This window comes from Paramacrobiotus metropolitanus, unplaced genomic scaffold, assembly GCF_019649055.1.
Source record: "Paramacrobiotus metropolitanus isolate TYO unplaced genomic scaffold, Prichtersi_v1.0 Parri_scaffold0000003, whole genome shotgun sequence".
Classification (NCBI taxonomy): domain Eukaryota; kingdom Metazoa; phylum Tardigrada; class Eutardigrada; order Parachela; family Macrobiotidae; genus Paramacrobiotus; species Paramacrobiotus metropolitanus.
This window is the reverse complement of record NW_026570223.1, coordinates 80,814-99,402: the sequence shown is the minus strand read 5'-3', so window position 1 is coordinate 99,402 and position 18,589 is coordinate 80,814. Positions and strand designations below refer to the sequence as shown.

Sequence of the window (18,589 nt, the reverse complement as noted above, 5' to 3'; positions counted from 1 at the left end):
GTTATGCAAACTGGATGAGAATGTACGATGCATTTTGTGACAGACACACTGTGTAAATCGGAAATTGTACAGTAGTTTTAGCATTAGATTGTGGCGTTAAGGCATACTCGTACATCCGAAAGCGGTGATATTGGACCCCAAGCAGAATCCGTTAAATGTAACCGTAGTGTGACAGCTGTCTCGCAATGTTTCCTTTTGTCATACTTCTATCAGATGTATCGTATCCGGTTCTTTTATCATACCAGGTTTTCTACCTCGTACTTTAATTACTATGTTGACTCTAATGACAAATTTAGAAGTTCCCATGCAATCTAAAAAGATCAAGAACAAATAAAGAAATGCTAAATTCCATGGGTAGTTCACCGAATTGCAGAGACGCTAACGGTCAAGTCAGTGCAGCTTTAGTACTTTAACATGCAGCTTTATAGCACCCCGAAGTCTTATACAGGTCAGAAAGGGCGATGGTTTTTTACAATTTTGTATTCCTAATCGATTGAACAGCATACCTACGGACAAAATCAATTGCTACACGTTCTGTTGAACATATTATTTCAGCGGGCCTTCTAAGAGAAGTCATCTTGCATGGTGGGGCTAGGAGGACTCCACTCAACGCTAAAGGGGTGGTTTTGCGGACTCCTGGTGTTTGTTATATAAGCTGACTCTGGAATGTCGTTAACTGCTACATTAAAACCTCTCGTTACATATATCCTTACACAACATTCCCTCCTTAATTATATACACTCGGCTGAGAACCAGACTGTCCGGTGAATTATAATAAGGGCAGTTTTCTGTATATAATTCCACCGCTTTATAAGGGTAAGCATACTTTACACCGTTCGAGAAACCGCTGATAATATTTAGAATACAGTTAACCCCTGCGTTACATACAGTTGGCTAGATAAGCGAATGAAAAATTCAAATGAAGTTACGAGTTCTCCAGCAGATCTGGCCAGTACCAGATCTGGCAGCACAAAACAGCTAAAGTTGTCAGCTAAACGACATCAAAAATCACCATTCTGAAGCATAAACTGGCAGTAATACGGCTGCTTTTTTAAAAACGTTTGCAAAACATTAGCGCCGGAGCTGCAAAACATATATGATGCCTGAAAATATGGGAGGATAAACAAAACATCGGCGGCTCCGTGCGCCGGCGTCTGCTAATAACCGCCTCCAAGGGCACTGCCCCTACGAAACACACACCTCTTTACAACATTCAAAGAGCTTAAAACGGGGAGTTTATGAAACGGGGAGTTTGTGAAAGGGTTGTATTGTAGTATCAGCTAGGAAATCGCTTTGCTGTCCATTCGTTTTCTCCAGTCTGAGCCAGGACTACCGGGTTTTTATCGTTTAATTCCGCTATCAACAGAGCATATCCACAGACACTGCATACAATCTGCAAAAAGTCGTACTAGTATTATTGTAATTTTGAGCTTTTGAGATTAAATGACGAAGAGCTGCTATCAGGCGAAAAAATATAAAGTGGTGCAAATTGAGCTTTCCAACGATCTTACAGAATACCAGAGTTTTCAAACAGCTAGCCCTTTCCCAAAAATAATCTGTCCGATAAGGGCTTTTATTGTACTTATGCAATCGAAAAGTTCACAGTAAAGCTGCAGACGTGTTTAACATGCAAAATTTTACCGCGACAGCGTTTTCGCGATCTACTCGAATCCCAGCTAACGTTATCTGCGGTTCAGCAGCAGCGACGCGCAGCATATGTTGCTTTACCGCTGTCGCAATCGCCAAAGATGGCCTCTGGGAAGCTAATACCTCGCGCAGAGCATCGGTAACGCCGGCTGTCTAAATAATAACAATGTAATTTTGACGGAGAAAAACAAAAAAAACCGCATCATTTCGGATGCGGCATCAATAATCTGGAACAGATTTATTATAAAAAAACATTTTGGTTTTGCTACCTTTTCATTAACATAAACCAGCACCGTCAATTGCGTCGCTATCAAAACACCGCTCGTTATAAAAAACAAGCATATTATCGTCGGCATGGGACGCTGGTCTATGACGCTGTCCAGAAGCAGTTGCACATTTGCCAGTGTACCAAGCAGCGCCTCCGTAAAGGTCAAGAAATTCAACCATGCCAAATGCGAGTTGTATGTTGACAGACGTTGCACTACAGCCAGATGTCTAACCAAAACCTTCTGCACAGCCGCTGCGTCGTGTAGAGCGTGGAAGAACAGAGAGTGGATGCTTTTGCACAGCGCCGATGATTCCAGTCCTTCCATAAAGGGAAACACAATAAGCGCGCACGAAACCGCTTCGTCTCCCACAACTGACAGATACAGCAACAAGCTTAGGATCACGATTAATGGTGTGCCACATGCGCCCAAGAGGTAGTGGTATCGGGCGGCCAGATGAGCCGTCTCATTGGCCAGATCGGAAACATTAAGGATAAAATTTGCCACCGGAAGCAGTACCAGCAGACAGACGGACAACAATAAGATTTTAATTACATCCGTCAGCTGGATGCAACGCGACAGTGACTGAGCCTGTGCGTGCGCATTGCGCGGTAAAAAACCGGCATGGCGCCAGATATGAACAGCATAGCCGAACCGTGTTAACGGGAAGCTCAACAGACTCGGTAACATCAGGAGAGTGCGCGACATACTCTTATACGTGACGTTTTCAGTTTGGAACAAGCGAGCTACATATAGGATGTTAGCGCTAAACTGCAGAAAAACGTACAGCGCCAACGTAAACGTTGTAATGTAACGAATTAAGCGGGTTTTGGTGAAGCTGTTGATTGGATAGCAAACGTAGCCGCATACGAACATCAGGCATAACCAGAAAGTGTAATGTGCCGCCAAGATTTTTCGTATTACATCCGATTTAGCAGCCATACTTCTATCATTACAGTCAGCAAACAAAACAATGACTGTAAAACGTTAGGTGGAGTAGCAAAGCACCTATAGGCTACAGATACTAATGCGCGCTAACGTTTGCAGAGTATTCGTGCCAAGTCTAATCATTAAACAACCAGTCTTGCATGAAGTTGAGCATTTGTTTTTGGAACTGGTGGTCGGATTCCAACATATAGTAATTAATACAACGTTAATACAACGTCTGGCAAGTTAATCGCCGGCCACACTGACAGCGTATTGTTAGCAGTACACACATCTCGAGCGCGCGATTCGTCATACGAATGTTAATGGTAACATGAATACTAGTACAAGCACTGTCATTTAACGCTAATATTTCCATTTCAATTTTCAAAACTTATGCCAAGTTGATCGCCGGCCACACTGACAGTTGGCGGAACACGCATTTCAAGCGCGAGATTTCCCTTACATGGAATTTTCCCACTTTAGGCGGTTCGAAAGCTCCAGTGCAGGGTAGTACAGCAAATTCTGAAGCTGCGAAGTTCTAGGACAAAATACATAAGGATTGCGGGTTGTTAGGCTAACAGTGATTCTGACGGGTCCTTATTGTGCTTTGCATGCTGCACGATAGCGCGTCCGGGATGCTACCGCGTTGCACATCGGAATTTTTTTTATTTTTTTACTCTAAGTTTGGCCCCTGGGCTCGAAAATCTGTGAAAGGCACGAGTGATCGTCTGGGATAGGGAGTACCGATGCGCTCCTCCTTATCGGGCTGGCGTGCGGGCGGATATGCTTGTGCATTGTTAGGCATCAAGGGAAGCCTAAAGTGCAGTAAGCACGACTAGCTGACTTCTGCTCTAATCCCTATTTTGTTTGATAAGACTTCTTTTTTAAGTGCCACTGTTTATTTATTATTTATACTTGTACCAGTACTACTTTTTTGCTTCTCTTCCTCTGTTCACCAGAGAGCGTAATCTGACTGGCTCAAGGCAGTGCAAACTGCAAAGTAACTGAACGCTACTACTCCGGTTTTCGGAACCGTCTTATAGCACTCCGTCACAAACGTACAGTACTGTTATTATACGTGTGTAGTAACGATTACGAACATGTTGTCGTCTCATAATTAAAGGAGATCCAAAGATGCTAACCATGCCCAAGACAGGGTAGCAGAGTTTTTTAGAAACGGAGGGAGAAGAATATCTAACTACAGATTGGCGCAACATGATCCAGAAACTGAATCCAGTCTGTAAATTACTGCAGGGCAATACTCAGTACGTGCGCACAGAATATTGACTGTGCTTTTCGCTTAGTTCTGCCAGCAGCAGGGCGTAGCTTGTGACGCTGAAAGTTATCTGCAATAATTGCAAAAATGTTAGATTTACTCAGCTCAGTTTGCTTGCAAGTTGCAAGGTAGATATAATCATATAAGAGTATGCAGTTCTGCATACGCTTCTCAATGAAGCTTGCTGAATTCAGTAATCGCGCACAAATTAGGTGAGAAAGGCAAAAAATAGTCCATCGATATGTAACAACTTACAGGAGAAACTCGATTTCGATCAACATATATATATCGGCGAAAGTGATATCCGGTTCTACCATAGCAACGCAGAAAAGATGGTTTTGGATTGAAGCACCTGTGTCAGCCGATGGTCGATGAAACACAATCACATGGTGCCAAGCATTTACAGTGGACTGTAAAAACCTGTTACATTCGGTCCGCGACCGAATGACCAGTAAAAGTAAATGGCCGAGACCAAATGACCAATAAACGCGAAACGCGCAAGACTTTGAACACCTGCATCTTGCGCATTTCCCAACGAAAACTATCAACCGATATCTCAAACGGGAGAGAACAAAATTTCAAGAATTTTGATACCAAACGTGTCATCCTTTATGAGGTCTAAGAGAAAATCGAGCCATTTTAGTTTGTCGTAGACGAAGCATACGATTTCTGTGTGAGATCACTGAGAACTGGAGACAAACAGTGCATTCAAATCTTATGTTATGTCTACGAGAAACTTTAGGTGGGTGGATTTTCTCTTAGATCTCACTAAGAACAACCTATATGGTATCAAAATTCTTGAAATGTTTTTCTCTTTCTTTTGAGATATCGATTGATGGTTTTCGTTGGGAAATGCGCTAGGAGCAAGTGTTAATATCAACAGGCCGATGGCCAGTTCCGAATTTGCCTGTTAGAGTACAGAAAAGTGCCTGGTTGCGCGCGTTGTAACACCTTTTCGCAGTCCACTGTACAGTCTCCCACAGTCTACAAATTCTTGTTACGCTTACATATCGGCTGCAAAATGCTCAGGATAATCATGTTTTTAAAAATATGGATCCTCCGATTAAGTGCAAGGCAACGGGGTTTTTGGCACCCCAAATAAATACCTATACCGCGGCTATACGAAAAATCATTATTAACCTTCATGATTCTATCTCGCGGCATACGATACTCCGATATTTAATCCCTTAATATACAGTGTCTTGTACAAACAAAATCTTCCTTACTCTTTCGTTTACATATACCGCAGCCGCACAAAAGTGCTCCCGCCATAATGACACACGAGGCCAAAAAGAAACCGTGTGCCAAATCAACGCTCTTCCGTTCTACAAGCGCATTAAGAAGGATCTGCAGGTATCCCATGTCGATTAGCACTGTTAATATTCACATTGTAAAGGCCGTTGTATTCAGCAAAGAAAGGCGTTTGTTGTATTCGCCTAGGCGTTGGTAAACTGATATTATATGTATCTCAAGAAGATTTTCCTAAGTTGCGGGATGATACAACGCTTCGACGACAGAGAACGAAAAATTTGCCGGGCGTCGATCTCTTACAGGTCAAGTCTTTCCATGAAAGGAAACAGTACCAGGAGACACAATACAATTCAATAGCCAACTACCGCTAGGAGAAACATCATCCTAAGGCAAATAAGAATAGAGTGGCCAAATTCACCGACATTAGAGTAGTATTCCGCTGCCAAGACTATCGCATCTCTCTGCATAAAAAAACAAACCGACGATTAAATTTAATCCAGGAAAGAGCGCGAAAAGACCGAAGAGGTTAACAATATTTTGACCACATGGCAAACCTAGATGAAAGGAGTGAATGAATCGACAAGGGAACGAGTGTTGTGCGTTAGGAAGCCAGCAATACGCCATACCTGCACAGCATAACCTACCCGAGTGAAAGAGAAGATCAACAGAACTTCTAACGTAATTAGTGTGCTGGACATGCTCCTGTGTAGGTTTATATCCGTTGCTCGATGGAAGATATCGGCAGCGGAAACTAAACTGGCGCCGAATTGCAGCAGCAAACAAAAAGCCATTGCACAATATGCGATGTAACGCAGTGGCCGGGAACTTTGTTGAATCCGCTGAATGTAAAGCAAAAGTAGCCGCATACATACAAAATGCAAAACCAACATGCATTGTGGATTTTGAGACTTCCAGGTAGGAATGTAGATTTTCCGGCCATTTCAATTTTATCCGTGGAGATTCTTTTCAAAAAAACGATGAGATGATTAAGGGAATTTTGGATGATAACTTAACTGGTTGAGAAAGCTGGGGAATAATAAACCGGCCATTTAATACGAAAGCTTGAGAAGAATGCAGATTTGTTGTTATAACACACCAGACAAATTGTTTACATCTGAAATTTTAATGCCACTACGATATTATGTCTTTGGCAGCATGCATCGGTGACATGGGTGATCGGATCAACAGCGATCGGGTAACTTTAGCAGCTGGGGGTGACAAATTCCAGATACTTTTGCATTTACGTCAGAGTGGTTATATCTTCCTGTTTTAAGAACTTGAGCTGCTCAGTGTCAAATATCAGGCGTCCATGAAATGCAATTATTATCGTGGAGAATATTATAATATGGCTGAGCTTCGTTGTTTGTGATAATGTGACCACACGAATTAATTGTTGCTACGCTTAGCACTTTTAACAATAGTACGACTGCAATTATCAGACACAAGTCACACGACAACTCGAATTAAGCTTGCGCCAACTTAATGATACACAAGGACAAGGTCACCAGTGCTTGTCCGTGAGCTCGCCTAACAACAGCGCGTATCCCGCGATACTGCACGTAACCTGCAATACGCAATAGCTAAACACAACCTGTAGAATAACAGTTTTTTTTGTTGAATTGCATGTACAGAGTATTTTATAAATGTGGCATTTTACCGCAAAAGCTCGCGACCGATCTATAAATATCCCGGCAGAAGTGATCTGAAGTTCCATGGCCGTGATGCGGTTAATATGCTGCTGAATTGAAGGAACAATATCAGTTGGGGGTCTTTGGAAGGCTAGTACATGGTGCCACGCTTCAGCCGCTGCCGCGACCTGAAAATAAACTGACCGTACACACCAAGGAAGTTGGAATTTAGGAGAATGTTTCTTTCAGTGATTTCCTCATACGTCAGAGCTGCAATTACCCTTTCATTAACATATACCACGGCCGTCATCTGCGCCGTCAGCACGAACACATTCGATCCCAAGTACCACCACGAGCTTACACTTGGGCTGCTTTCGTCTGCCAGTTCCTGGAGAAGCGAATCCAGATAACCCATACAAACAAGCAATGTTTCCGTAAAGATCAACACATACAACCAAGAAAGACGCTGGTTATATGCAAGAAGCCGACGAGAAGTTATCAAATGCAAATGGAAGAGCGTTTTAATATTTGCAAAAGAATTTCTTTTATCAAAAGAAAGACACGTGATGCGGTCAAAAATTGCTGACAGATGCAGCCCTTCCATGACAGGAAACACGATCAGCATGCAGAACACGACCTGACAGCCGAATACCGACACAAGGAGGAACGAGTACATGCAGATGATGATTGGCTTGCCATACTGACCGAAGAGATTGTAATATTGGTCGATCATATATGTCGTTTCACTGCTCAGATAGTAAAAATTAATGACAAGATTTCCCCCAGGAAACATCAAAAACACACCCAGGGAAACGGATATTATTTTAAATAAATGAGTTGGTTCGATAAAGGAAGAGAAAGATTCGGTAATAGCCAGTGCCTGACGCGGTAAAAATCCGGCATGCCGCCATAAGTGTACGGCATAGCTAAGTCGTGTCAGCGGAAAGATTAGTAAAACCGGCAGTGATAACAGTGTCCTGGACATACTCTTGCTAAAAGCATCTGGCTGTGGGAATAGATATATATCGTACATTACGTTGGCGCTAAACTGGAGAAACACGAACACTCCCATGGCGCAACGTGTAAGACAACGTAACTGTCGTGAGCGGATGAGAACATTGGTTGGATAACAGAAATAACCGCATGAATGCGCAAGGCACAACCAACATAAGTTATGTATTTTGAGAATATTCTCCAGCGAAACAGACCGGTTAGCCATTTATGTGGACAATAAATTACTGAATTTGCCACTAATAAATTAGGGCATTAATAAAAGGGATGCTAAAAACGCAACCGATACATTGAAAGCTCACAACGCTGCTGTGCGTTCATACAGGTGCAGACGTTTCTGCCGGTATCATATGACCAAGAACTACTTAATCAAATATTTTCTTGCTGCGGAGGGGTGGGATAATTTCTGTTGGTCGTTTCTCCCAGAATGGTATACATTCTCTTTTCCTGTTTATTTTCCTGCTTCCACTTGTTTTGTGATTTCAGCGGTTAATTGTCTGTAAACTTGTGAAAAACATAGCAACGATTTGTACCACTAGTCCTGTAAATTGTGCTGAATGTCGATCGATGCAGCCTGCCATACGAAGAAATATTAGAATCGAAGGTATACTCGCAACCGAGTTTTGTGGTAACTGATCCAGATTGAGCGTGACAATCAGTTATCAGAATAATAATTTTGTTTCTAAATCTGAGTTTGGATGGCTGTATGGTTTACTGTACTGTATGGCTTTCGAATTATGCGTGATCCATATGAAATTCTGACTGCCTCTGCAAAGCCCTTGACGCAGCGGTACGGAAGCTCATTATAAAACTGAAGGTCGCCTATAGGATATATTTAATCTTCCTGGCCGGAATCATGGGTGATAATGCGGAAGCAGAAACGTGTTGCGGTTTTTGAGACCAAACTTGCCAAACAGTGGTCAGCTAGAATTTAACATCGATTAGCACAAAAATTGTACTTTTTACTTGATTCCGATGAATTTTAAAACAAATACAGTATAGCCGCACACCGAAGTGCTTGCCATTTAGTGACAAAAGAGCCTGTCATGCTACAGTAATAGGCAATGCTCCGTAATCATTCGAACACCTTAATTGTATCTCTGTGAAGCTTAATCATATTTTTTATATACATTAATCCACTGGGAAAAGCATAATTAAAATTACTGTGTAGCAATCTGATCTGGCTATTGTACATTATCCATATTTGTTGGCCAGACAAACATCTTTTAGTAAGAACCGCTGTGAGGTGTCATTTACGAAGAATTCTCGGCCGAGCGAATGCAAAAATAACTGGATCAAGGGTCGCCTGTGCCATCTTGAAAATCCGCCCGGTCAAGTACAAAACACGATTATTGGCCAACAGCGTTCCCGACATGAAATAGATGTTGGACACGCTCCAGCAGACCGCTACACTAAAGGTCATGAGTGACAGCAAGAAAAATGACCCACTTGACCTTTTATCCACAATGTGTCTATGTTTGCCGGTTTCTGCGTGAGCAACGGCGAAAGGCAATGGGTCAGTGTCAGAAGAATTTGCCGTTTTTCGCGTCCCAACGGCAATCTTTCGTCGACGGATGACAAAGTACGGATAACTGATGACAATAACGATTTCCGGCAGTGCATAAAACGCCCAGTTATGAAACGGCAGCCAGTAAAATTCCGAAGGCACTACGCGACTATAACTGCACTGCACATTGTCCAAGGCGTCGCTGTACAAAACCGTATCCACCGTGGTGACCGTTACCGCAAAGGCGGTAATCGCTGCCCAGCAGAGAATGCAAATAATTATCGCTGTCCTTTTTGTGTGTTTGGAACGGTACGATAACGGCCACGTTACCGCCCACAGGCGGTTGAGAGCGATGCTCATATGATACAATGGAGACAGTGGGCCGATGGCCACGGCGAAAAAACGCGGAAAAGCGCAAAAGAAGGGGGAGTCCTGTTCGGTTAGGAGACTGTTGATGGCGGCAATGAACGGATTGAAGGTAAACAGGGCGCCGGCGATGTTAGCCAACAAAAGACTGATGATATAAATAGTGAAGGGAGTAAGGAGCTCGCGTAGTTTATAAAAAATGGACAGCAGACTGAGGTTGCCCGTTAAAGTGATAACGGACATGACAACGGTCAACCAGTGCAGCCAGGTGAATTGACTGATGGATGCACGCATGTTCGGTGAGAGAGCGAGCGGGTCGATGCGTGTAAGGTTATGGTCGTGGGAGATGTTGCGATTCATGGTTAATGTCAATATTAGGCGGAGCATTTGAAAGAAAACTGAAGCATGCTGAAGCTGTTATGGCGTTTATATGTGGTTCGGAGTAATTATAAGCAAGAAATTTAGCGCGAAAATTAATCACAGGATGATTCAGAGGAAGAATGAGGCAAAGAATTGCGGATGGGAGGCACTAATTGAACCAGGGTGACGCAATGCTGTCCCACAGTTACCGCACATGATTATCCAGCTTGGCCTAATTGCCATCTATTTTGGTTTCTGCCGGTATTTTCGATAAAGGAGCGGTATTGAACTTTAATGCGATACAATTACAGTTTTCCGCACCTTCCTTGTCGAATTATTTTTCTTTTTGATGTGGTATTTAGCTTGAGGAACTTTGCAACATATACCGTAGAGGCTATCCTAGAGTTATTTTCCCTTTGCATAAAAATTGTGCCTTTGACAGTTATTAGTGCACATTTTTGATTTTGCAACAGTTTTGCTTATATGTTCTATGGTTCAGCAGAGGAGATATCGTTGATGAATTACTATATGAAGGTTCCAAAAGATTGATGCTGTGCCTCTTAATAACAGCTTCCGCATAATCTTGATACTGTACTGCACCGTTCTACAAAAATGTGTTTATGCTTTTTCAAGTGCAACGTAACCGTAGAGGCTGCAATTGTTAAATCTCTTCAAACAGACCTTATTTTTTGTTTGTTACTTGGGCGCTGCGAGTACCGAAACAGAAAAACTGGAAAATTGCAACGGTAGCCGTTTGACTGAGTTATTTTGCTAATTATGTAGCATACTGAAACACGGAAACTCTGTAGGCTAAAGAAAGTCATAACTGTCACGTATTAGGTGCCTGGACACTCTACTTATCGAAGTGCGGCAATTGTGTGGATTCTGGAGGGTCGACGACTGAATGAAATAGGAACTAGAAGTGAGGACAAAAATTGCGGCATCATGCGGGATGACACCACTGGGCTCGAGGCAACTCTTGGAGGCACAGATCAGGTAATCAGCATAGTGTAATTAGTCGGTTGTTATTGTCGCATGCCCTTTATTAAACCCGGTTGACTCGACTTTGATAGTCGCCTGCGCAAATGAACCGACACAGACCTATAAAGACTAACCGGTCAGCTGATTATTACGTCAGAGATGTGTGCTTTGATCGGTACCCAGTATCACCATCTTTCAATATGCAACTGACGTTAGAGCAAATGCATGGTGTTCTGCCAGACTGCCACCAGTACTGTACAGATAGGTTCCGAAATTGCTTTTTATCAAAGTATGTAATTTAGCCTGTAACATCATCATTATTATTATTATGATTATTATTATCGAATAACAAGCAGGTAACAAGCAGTTACATCAATGTACAGTATGTAACTGTCTTAATAAAGTAACATTATCTCTCACTACGAAGTCGTAGCTGCATTTTGCAACTAATATAATCGTTTTGATGCATTAATAGAGGGAATCCAAATGTCCGAACTGCACCGATAGCCTTCGCAACAATGGGCCCATGAAGACGGTCATCTATCGCCATTATAAATGAGCTGGGTAAACGATTACAACAACGAGCGAACCCCGTTATCATGAATTTTTGCGTTAGAGAATATCACTGGAGATACGGTACAACGCGGGGAAACGCAGCATCACTGATGGGAACAAAAGAAAAGAGCAGAAAATTTTATTGAAGTTTTAATGTTGTATTGTAAAAATTGGGATATTCTGGATTTATGTATAATGCGTTGTACCACAGCTGAATAAAAAGAATGTCGGAATTCTGAATTTAGCTGACATATGACAATAACCGTTTTACCAAAATACATATATGCATTAAAATTCAAAATGTCGAACGGATATAGTTAATACGCATGCAAAGTGCACTCCGATCCATTTATTTACACTTAATACAATATTTCGAATAATAGATAAAATTTTTCAGTTTGATCGTTATAGGTTTTTGCGACAATGTTGTAGCGCCATGATCCCGTTCCAGAGGCAACAATCGTCAAAGTCAGAATATCGACAGTACATGCCTGATGCTTCTACCTTCTCGTCTGGTTGGCATATTCAGTTGGGTTTTCGAATAGCCGTTTTGCTGTGCAAACATGAGAATGTATCCGAAAACGGCGGAACAATCGGCAAACTGAAGAGTTTTTACAGTCACAAATAATTTCATTGATTTCATTGATTATTAAAAGAAAAACATGTGATGCAGCGACATATTGTTGACATTTGCAGTTTTCCATTGCAAGGAAAGCGAGCAGTGCGCAGAAAGCGACTGGACATTCGAGTACTGACACCAGAAGACAGGAAGAACGAGAACAGATACATGCAGACGGACATTGGTTTGTCATACTTCCCGAATAGATTGCATTGTACGAGTAATATTAATCGATCGTAATTATGTCGTTCCGTTGTTTAAAATTCCAACAACCAAGCGATATCCAATTTTATTATAGTAAAAGTTATTTCAACTTTCATCAGAAACACCAAAAAGATACTCAATGAAAAGGATACTATGTTACACAATTAACTGTTATGACGTTATAATACTATGTTACGCAGTTAGGTACTCTACTGTGACGCATGGCAACGTGTGCCAGTGTCGCACTACTGGCCTATGTTGTAAATGGAGTATCACTGAGTGTCCCTGTGTTTTTGTATTAATTTTAGTAATTCAGTTGCAATTTATCAAAGAGCACGACGCTCACGTCGTGAAGGTACCGAGACAAAGGAAGAGAAAGATAAGCCCATGACCAAAGCGTGGCGCGGCAAGAAACCGGCGTTCCGTCATTAACGTTCGGCATAGCTGTGCAAATCATGTCCCCGGAAAGATTAATAAAACCGGCAACAATAACGGCGTTCTACGATTCGACGGCTATGACCATTACTGCGAGAGCGAAAATCGCTGACCAGTAGAGAATGCAGGGTATAAACGCTTGTTCTTTTGAGTGGTTTGCCCGCCACGATAACGGCCACGTCACCACCCAGATCCCAGAGTCGGAGGGCGATGGTTATGTGGCAGTAATCTGTAAACTAGGTATTCGCCAATCGACCCCGGGGGTTATGGCGGTAACGATCGGATTGAAGCTGAATGGTGTGCCGGCGATATTTGCCAAGAAGGCCGATGACATAGGTGTTGAATAAAGTAAAGAATTCGCGAAATTTCTAAAATTCTAAAGGTAACTGCCGTTGTCAGTTAAACCGATGACGGACACGGCGTCGAACCACTGCAACAAGGTGAACCGACTGATGGATGAAATCACGAAAGCCTGTTTGGGGAGAGGGCGAGCGGGTCGATGTGTAAGGTTATGATTACTGGAAACTTCGTGATACACGGATACCGTCAACAAGCTTATCGCGAAACGTTAGAAAGACAAGCAGATTAAGGATTAAAGAAGGGTGCTGACACACGAAATGAATTAGAGAATCCTTTCCGCTAGAACAATTAGTTACACGGTGATCTAGAGTTACACAGATTCATGGAATCTGCAAGCTTAAAATAATTACACCAGGTGATACCATATGATGGATCATTTTTAGCCAACTTCTGCGTATGACAGCTGGCGTGCCCTAACCGATCTAATAACTGTGTGATTTCTTTCTCCCGGTGTTTCTGGAAACGGGCCGGTTTGCAATACCGCATTTTCGTCGTTGTGCCAGCATAAGGACCAGTAGCTGTACCTTCGTTCAATATATCTGTAAACGGCTGGTTGTCGCATAAAATGTTTTAGCGCAGGCGGTCTTTAATTGCAATTTAACGAATTAAAAAAAACGCAAGTAAAATGAACTTAAATAATGTATCAACTCCGGCCCATAATCATATTAGTTTTTGTGGCCTGATTGTTATTGGTTAGCATTGTAGCAGCGTAATCGACAGGAGGTCTCGAAAAGACCACAATGTCCGCATGTCGACTACATACAGCACGTATCTCCCTACAAATACAAACTAATATCGTGTTCTACAGTCGTGTGTGGTTTGTGCAGTCATTCAGTTGTGTCGGGTGGTCATTTAGTTGTGCAAAGAGAAGAATGTATCCAAAAATCGTGGAAACAATCTGCAACAAATGCGGCAACATTAAGTTAATCTTTCGTGTAACTTCATTTCCTATTTAAATGTTTCTGTGAGGGTACAAACTCAATAATCGAAATTGATAAAAATTAAAGCTGCCTGGATGCCGTGCTTTTCGGCTGGCGGTTGAGGTTCTGAACGACAGTTCGCATCGGAACCGCATCCGGGCAGCCTCGGCTTGTGACTGCCGCCTTCTGTATCACTCAACCAACGTCCCGGTTCGTTGCAGCACGATCGGATGCTTAGAATTATCGATCCCATCGAACACTCGTCATTGTAATTTTCTTCTGATGCCCTGTTACGCTGATTGCGCCCTGCTTGGGCATATTCACTGGCAGTATGAAGTATGCAATTTTGCTGCAATTTTGTTTAATTGTGAGCTTCGCTTCGATTCGCTCGAAAATTACTGATGCCCTTGAAGCCATCATTTTGATATCGCTGTACTGAAGTCTCTTCAACTCTCCTTTCCAAATCACAGGCCGTTTGCACTTCTACACAACCACCAGAAAAGTCCCCTCACTTTTTTGCTATAACCGCATAATGCCGGTACTTTCGTAAGGCATTTAGACATTAAATTTTACAAATGGTACCCCGTGAAAATGACGCGGTAATCGAAAGAGAACAAACCCCTACCGTAGCAATTGCTGTACGATCCACAGGTATTCCGGCTAGAGTCATCACCGGATTCATTGCGTCCATGAGTTCAAGGTGAAGCTCAAGAGCAGCCTTGACTGCCGGCACGTGTTGGCGAAAAGCCAGTATCCAGTATAGGATCTTTTTGTTTCGCGATAACTGACAAAATACTTACCATTTATGTTTGCTTTTGCCGGCTATTGCTCAATAAAGAATATGATACGAAGCGGTGTAGACTGTTGGCTCTAGAACTGATGACTCCGATTGATTTATTTACAGTAATTATTCCCACCTTCTCGCTTGCATATACACAAGCGGCATTAACTGCGCAGCAAGCAGTATTGTTTCGGGAATCATGTACAAGAACAAGCGAACGTAAGGGATCTCTTTCTCCTGCGCAATACTGTCGAAGAAGTCCTGCAGATATTTCATAACCGATAACCGGGTCTCCGCAAAAGTTGCTAAGCTAAGCCACGAGAGGTTTTCATCAAGCGAGCAGATAAGACGCGAAAAGGATACATGGGCCTCCAGAGTTTCATGTAGTTTTGGCAGGTGTACAGACTCAGGATGGTCTAGTGCGACCGCCGAAATCCATTTTTCTAACGCTGCCAGACGTAATCCTATCATGAAGGGAATAAGTGCCAGAACACACTTAATTAGTTCGTAACCGGCGACTGACGTGGCGTAAAACAAACCACTACAAACCACCACCGGCTTAGAAAACGCTCCAAAGAGAGGTGTGTACTTGACCGTTAAAGTGGCTATTCGACCGGAAAATCCGGATAAATTACTAATTAGATGTGAAACCGGAAACAGTGTGAAGAGGCCAGCCGATAGTACAACAATTTTAGCAACGTCTTGCAGTGTGAGAAACGGCGCGAATGACTCGACAAGCGCATGGTTGTGAGCTGGTAAGAAGCCAGGAAACCGCCAATTTTGTACGGCGTACATCACTCTGGCGATAGGAAACAGTAAAGTTGCCGGTGACAATAACAAGGTTTGCGCGACACTCCGATCAATGGACAATAGGAAGGCTTGAAAAGAATCGATATCACGCAACAGATTACCACATAGTTGGAGAAGGATAAAGATACCCATACAACTTTGTATCAGGAAGCGCATCGTGCGCAAGTGAGATAAAGAGGCGGTTGAGTAGCAAAAATATCCTCACAGGTACATGAACCCATACACTAAAAAATTATGTGTAACCAGAATTCTTTTTAGTAATGCCATTTTGGTTGCCATAACTTACTCGTGATACTCGCCTACGTACGCTGCTATCAAGCATCAAGTGACAATTATTATAATTAATTTTTGCTAGTCTGCAGAGAGGAAATCCCATGCACGGATTCGTAGGTTGCCAAAGCGCCATCTAAGCGCTTCTAACATCTATCTGCAGGTTAAACTAGTTAATGTTTTTGGTGAAGATTGCATAGTGATGTCTGATTAGCAAAACAAACAGTCAGCAGCTACACAGTGTGCCGTTGGCGGTTAATTTTCTCTACGGTGACCACAGAAGAGTTATGAAAACCATGCAGTACGTATCCGTAAACGAGAAACACAGTCAATAGTGTAGGCTTGCTAAGCGTACGAGGCAAGCGGCAACTCTTTCCCATGGCTTTAGTAAATTTTATCACTTTCCCCGCTGCATCTTACTCGTGTGCAGGCGCTCACGTGATACTTGATTTCAGCCGTTTCACGTCTAAACCGGTTTGAAGCTATAGTTGATTACGCAGACTGATAAAGAAGATAGCGAAGAGGACGGCAGGTGAGATTTTATCGCCGGCTAAGTAAGCGCTGATTACAATGGTGAATAGTTACGATATCACGTGGGCGCCTGCACACGGGTAAGATGCAGCGGGGAAAGTGATAAAATTTACTAAAGCGGTGGGAAAGAGTTGCCGCTTGCCTCGTACTTTAATGGCGGTTTACGTCAGATCCATTACGCAAACCACTGCGGCATTTAACTTGCGGCATCCAGTTTTTACGTTTTACGTCATATGTTTCACAAAGTTCGTTAATTCTTAAGGGTGAGCGCTGATCTCCGCGTCCCACGAGAATGGAAACGTATTCAGAAACTTTTGAGGCGATCTGCTAAAATATGTACACTTACATTCAGTAATATACTGGCAAAATACCACCTAAAATGGAGGCATTATTAGGTGGTATTATTTCATATATCATGAAGATCTACCTCTGCGCATCGAGTTACATTTTTTATCGTCATCAGCCATCACATTGATTTAGGATATGTGTCGAACTTTCGTAGAAGCAATTTTAATTCATCTCACTGCACTACAGACCGTTTTATAACAAAGTCAAAAACAAAAAAATCCTACATTTTCAGACACATCGTTTTGCAGTTGCTCCCCTTTTATTAGGGTTGTACGTACCTCATACATATATAGGGGGAAAAAGTAAACTCGATTCACTGTTCCCCTGTACGGCTGCCGCCACCCGCCTGGAGTGTGACGTTACGGCAATACATAAGGCTAATTCTGGCGCGGTACAAACTACTGCGCCAATTCTGACCCAGATATTATGGCTAAGGCTATTTTGCCGCAAATACTGCGGCAAAATAGCCACTTCGATACGTAACGAATTGAAGAAAGATGCCAGTCTGCCAGACCGGCCCAGACGGGAATGAACGAAAGCCGGCGCACAGAATGTGTCAGTGCTAAATGCAGATTTCAAATTGTTTTGTTGCGACAGTCCATTAAATTCCTTGGGGTGGTCGTTTAACTCAGCAAACAGCAAGAATTACCCGAAAACCGTCGATGCAATCTGCAATTAATAGAATCTTACAATTTGCGTAGAAGGTAAGTACCACTGTCTGGCTCTGTGATACGGCAGCAGCGATGTACTTGTACTGTACATCGTAGGTTGTAGGAAATGTGAGTATGTGACTGCTCCTTGTTTTAACTCATACAGTCATACTAATTACTGGGATAGTGAATCAATGACAGCCTCCAAAACATACTGATACCAAACGGAAGAACTATGTTGTGCCTAATTCTTGACCAGATTGCCATGAGCGCTACAGGCTTGGACACATTACGGTCATCACGCTAATTCATCACGCTACAGGTCATCACATTCAACCACGAAAGATGTCGATCATATGTGCGGATTCGTTCAGAGAGCATCAGATGCGTATGCAGAAGGTTAGAGAGTGTTTCGGCCGCTTTCTCATCATTAAGAGATAACGTTTTGATGCAGCGGTGGATTGCGGATAACTGAAGGCCGTCCATAAAGGGCAACACGGCCAAAATGCAGCGAAGCACTTCATAACCGAATACCGGCATGAAAAAGAACATACACCGGCCGGCGACCAGAGGTTTGACGGTCGGCCCTAAAGGTTGGCATACCTGCCGGTAAATTTGATAAAATTTCTAGGTGCGTACGACAAGTTACTGTATAAGCCAAGTGCGCACCAGGGAACAGAGTACAGATACAAAGGGATAGTATGCACACTTTAGCAACATCAGATAATCGCACAAATGAAGCAAAGGATACGAGGTTTTGTCGGGCGTAAATAGGCAAAAAACCGACGAGTCGCCATATCTGCAATGCGTAAACCAGCCGAGTTATGGGGAACGTCAGCAGCGCCGGCGTTAGGAGAAAGGCCTGCGAGAGCGGCCTGCTGATTGA

General features: G+C 42.8%; 1 protein-coding gene across 1 annotated transcript; it reads right to left on the bottom strand.

The window, feature by feature from the left end:
* Positions 1 to 9,255: 9,255 nt before the first annotated feature.
* LOC129592946 (mas-related G-protein coupled receptor member B5-like) lies at positions 9,256 to 10,239 on the bottom strand. The gene has a single exon (XM_055489107.1). The coding sequence runs from the start codon at positions 10,237 to 10,239 to the stop codon at positions 9,256 to 9,258; it is 984 nt and encodes a 327-aa protein (XP_055345082.1).
* Between the last annotated feature and the right edge of the window lie 8,350 nt (positions 10,240 to 18,589).

Excerpts from the sequence above, each read along its gene's own strand:
- LOC129592946 (XM_055489107.1), bottom strand. The coding sequence starts at position 10,239 with ATGAATCGCAACATCTCCCACGACCATAACCTTACACGCATCGACCCG.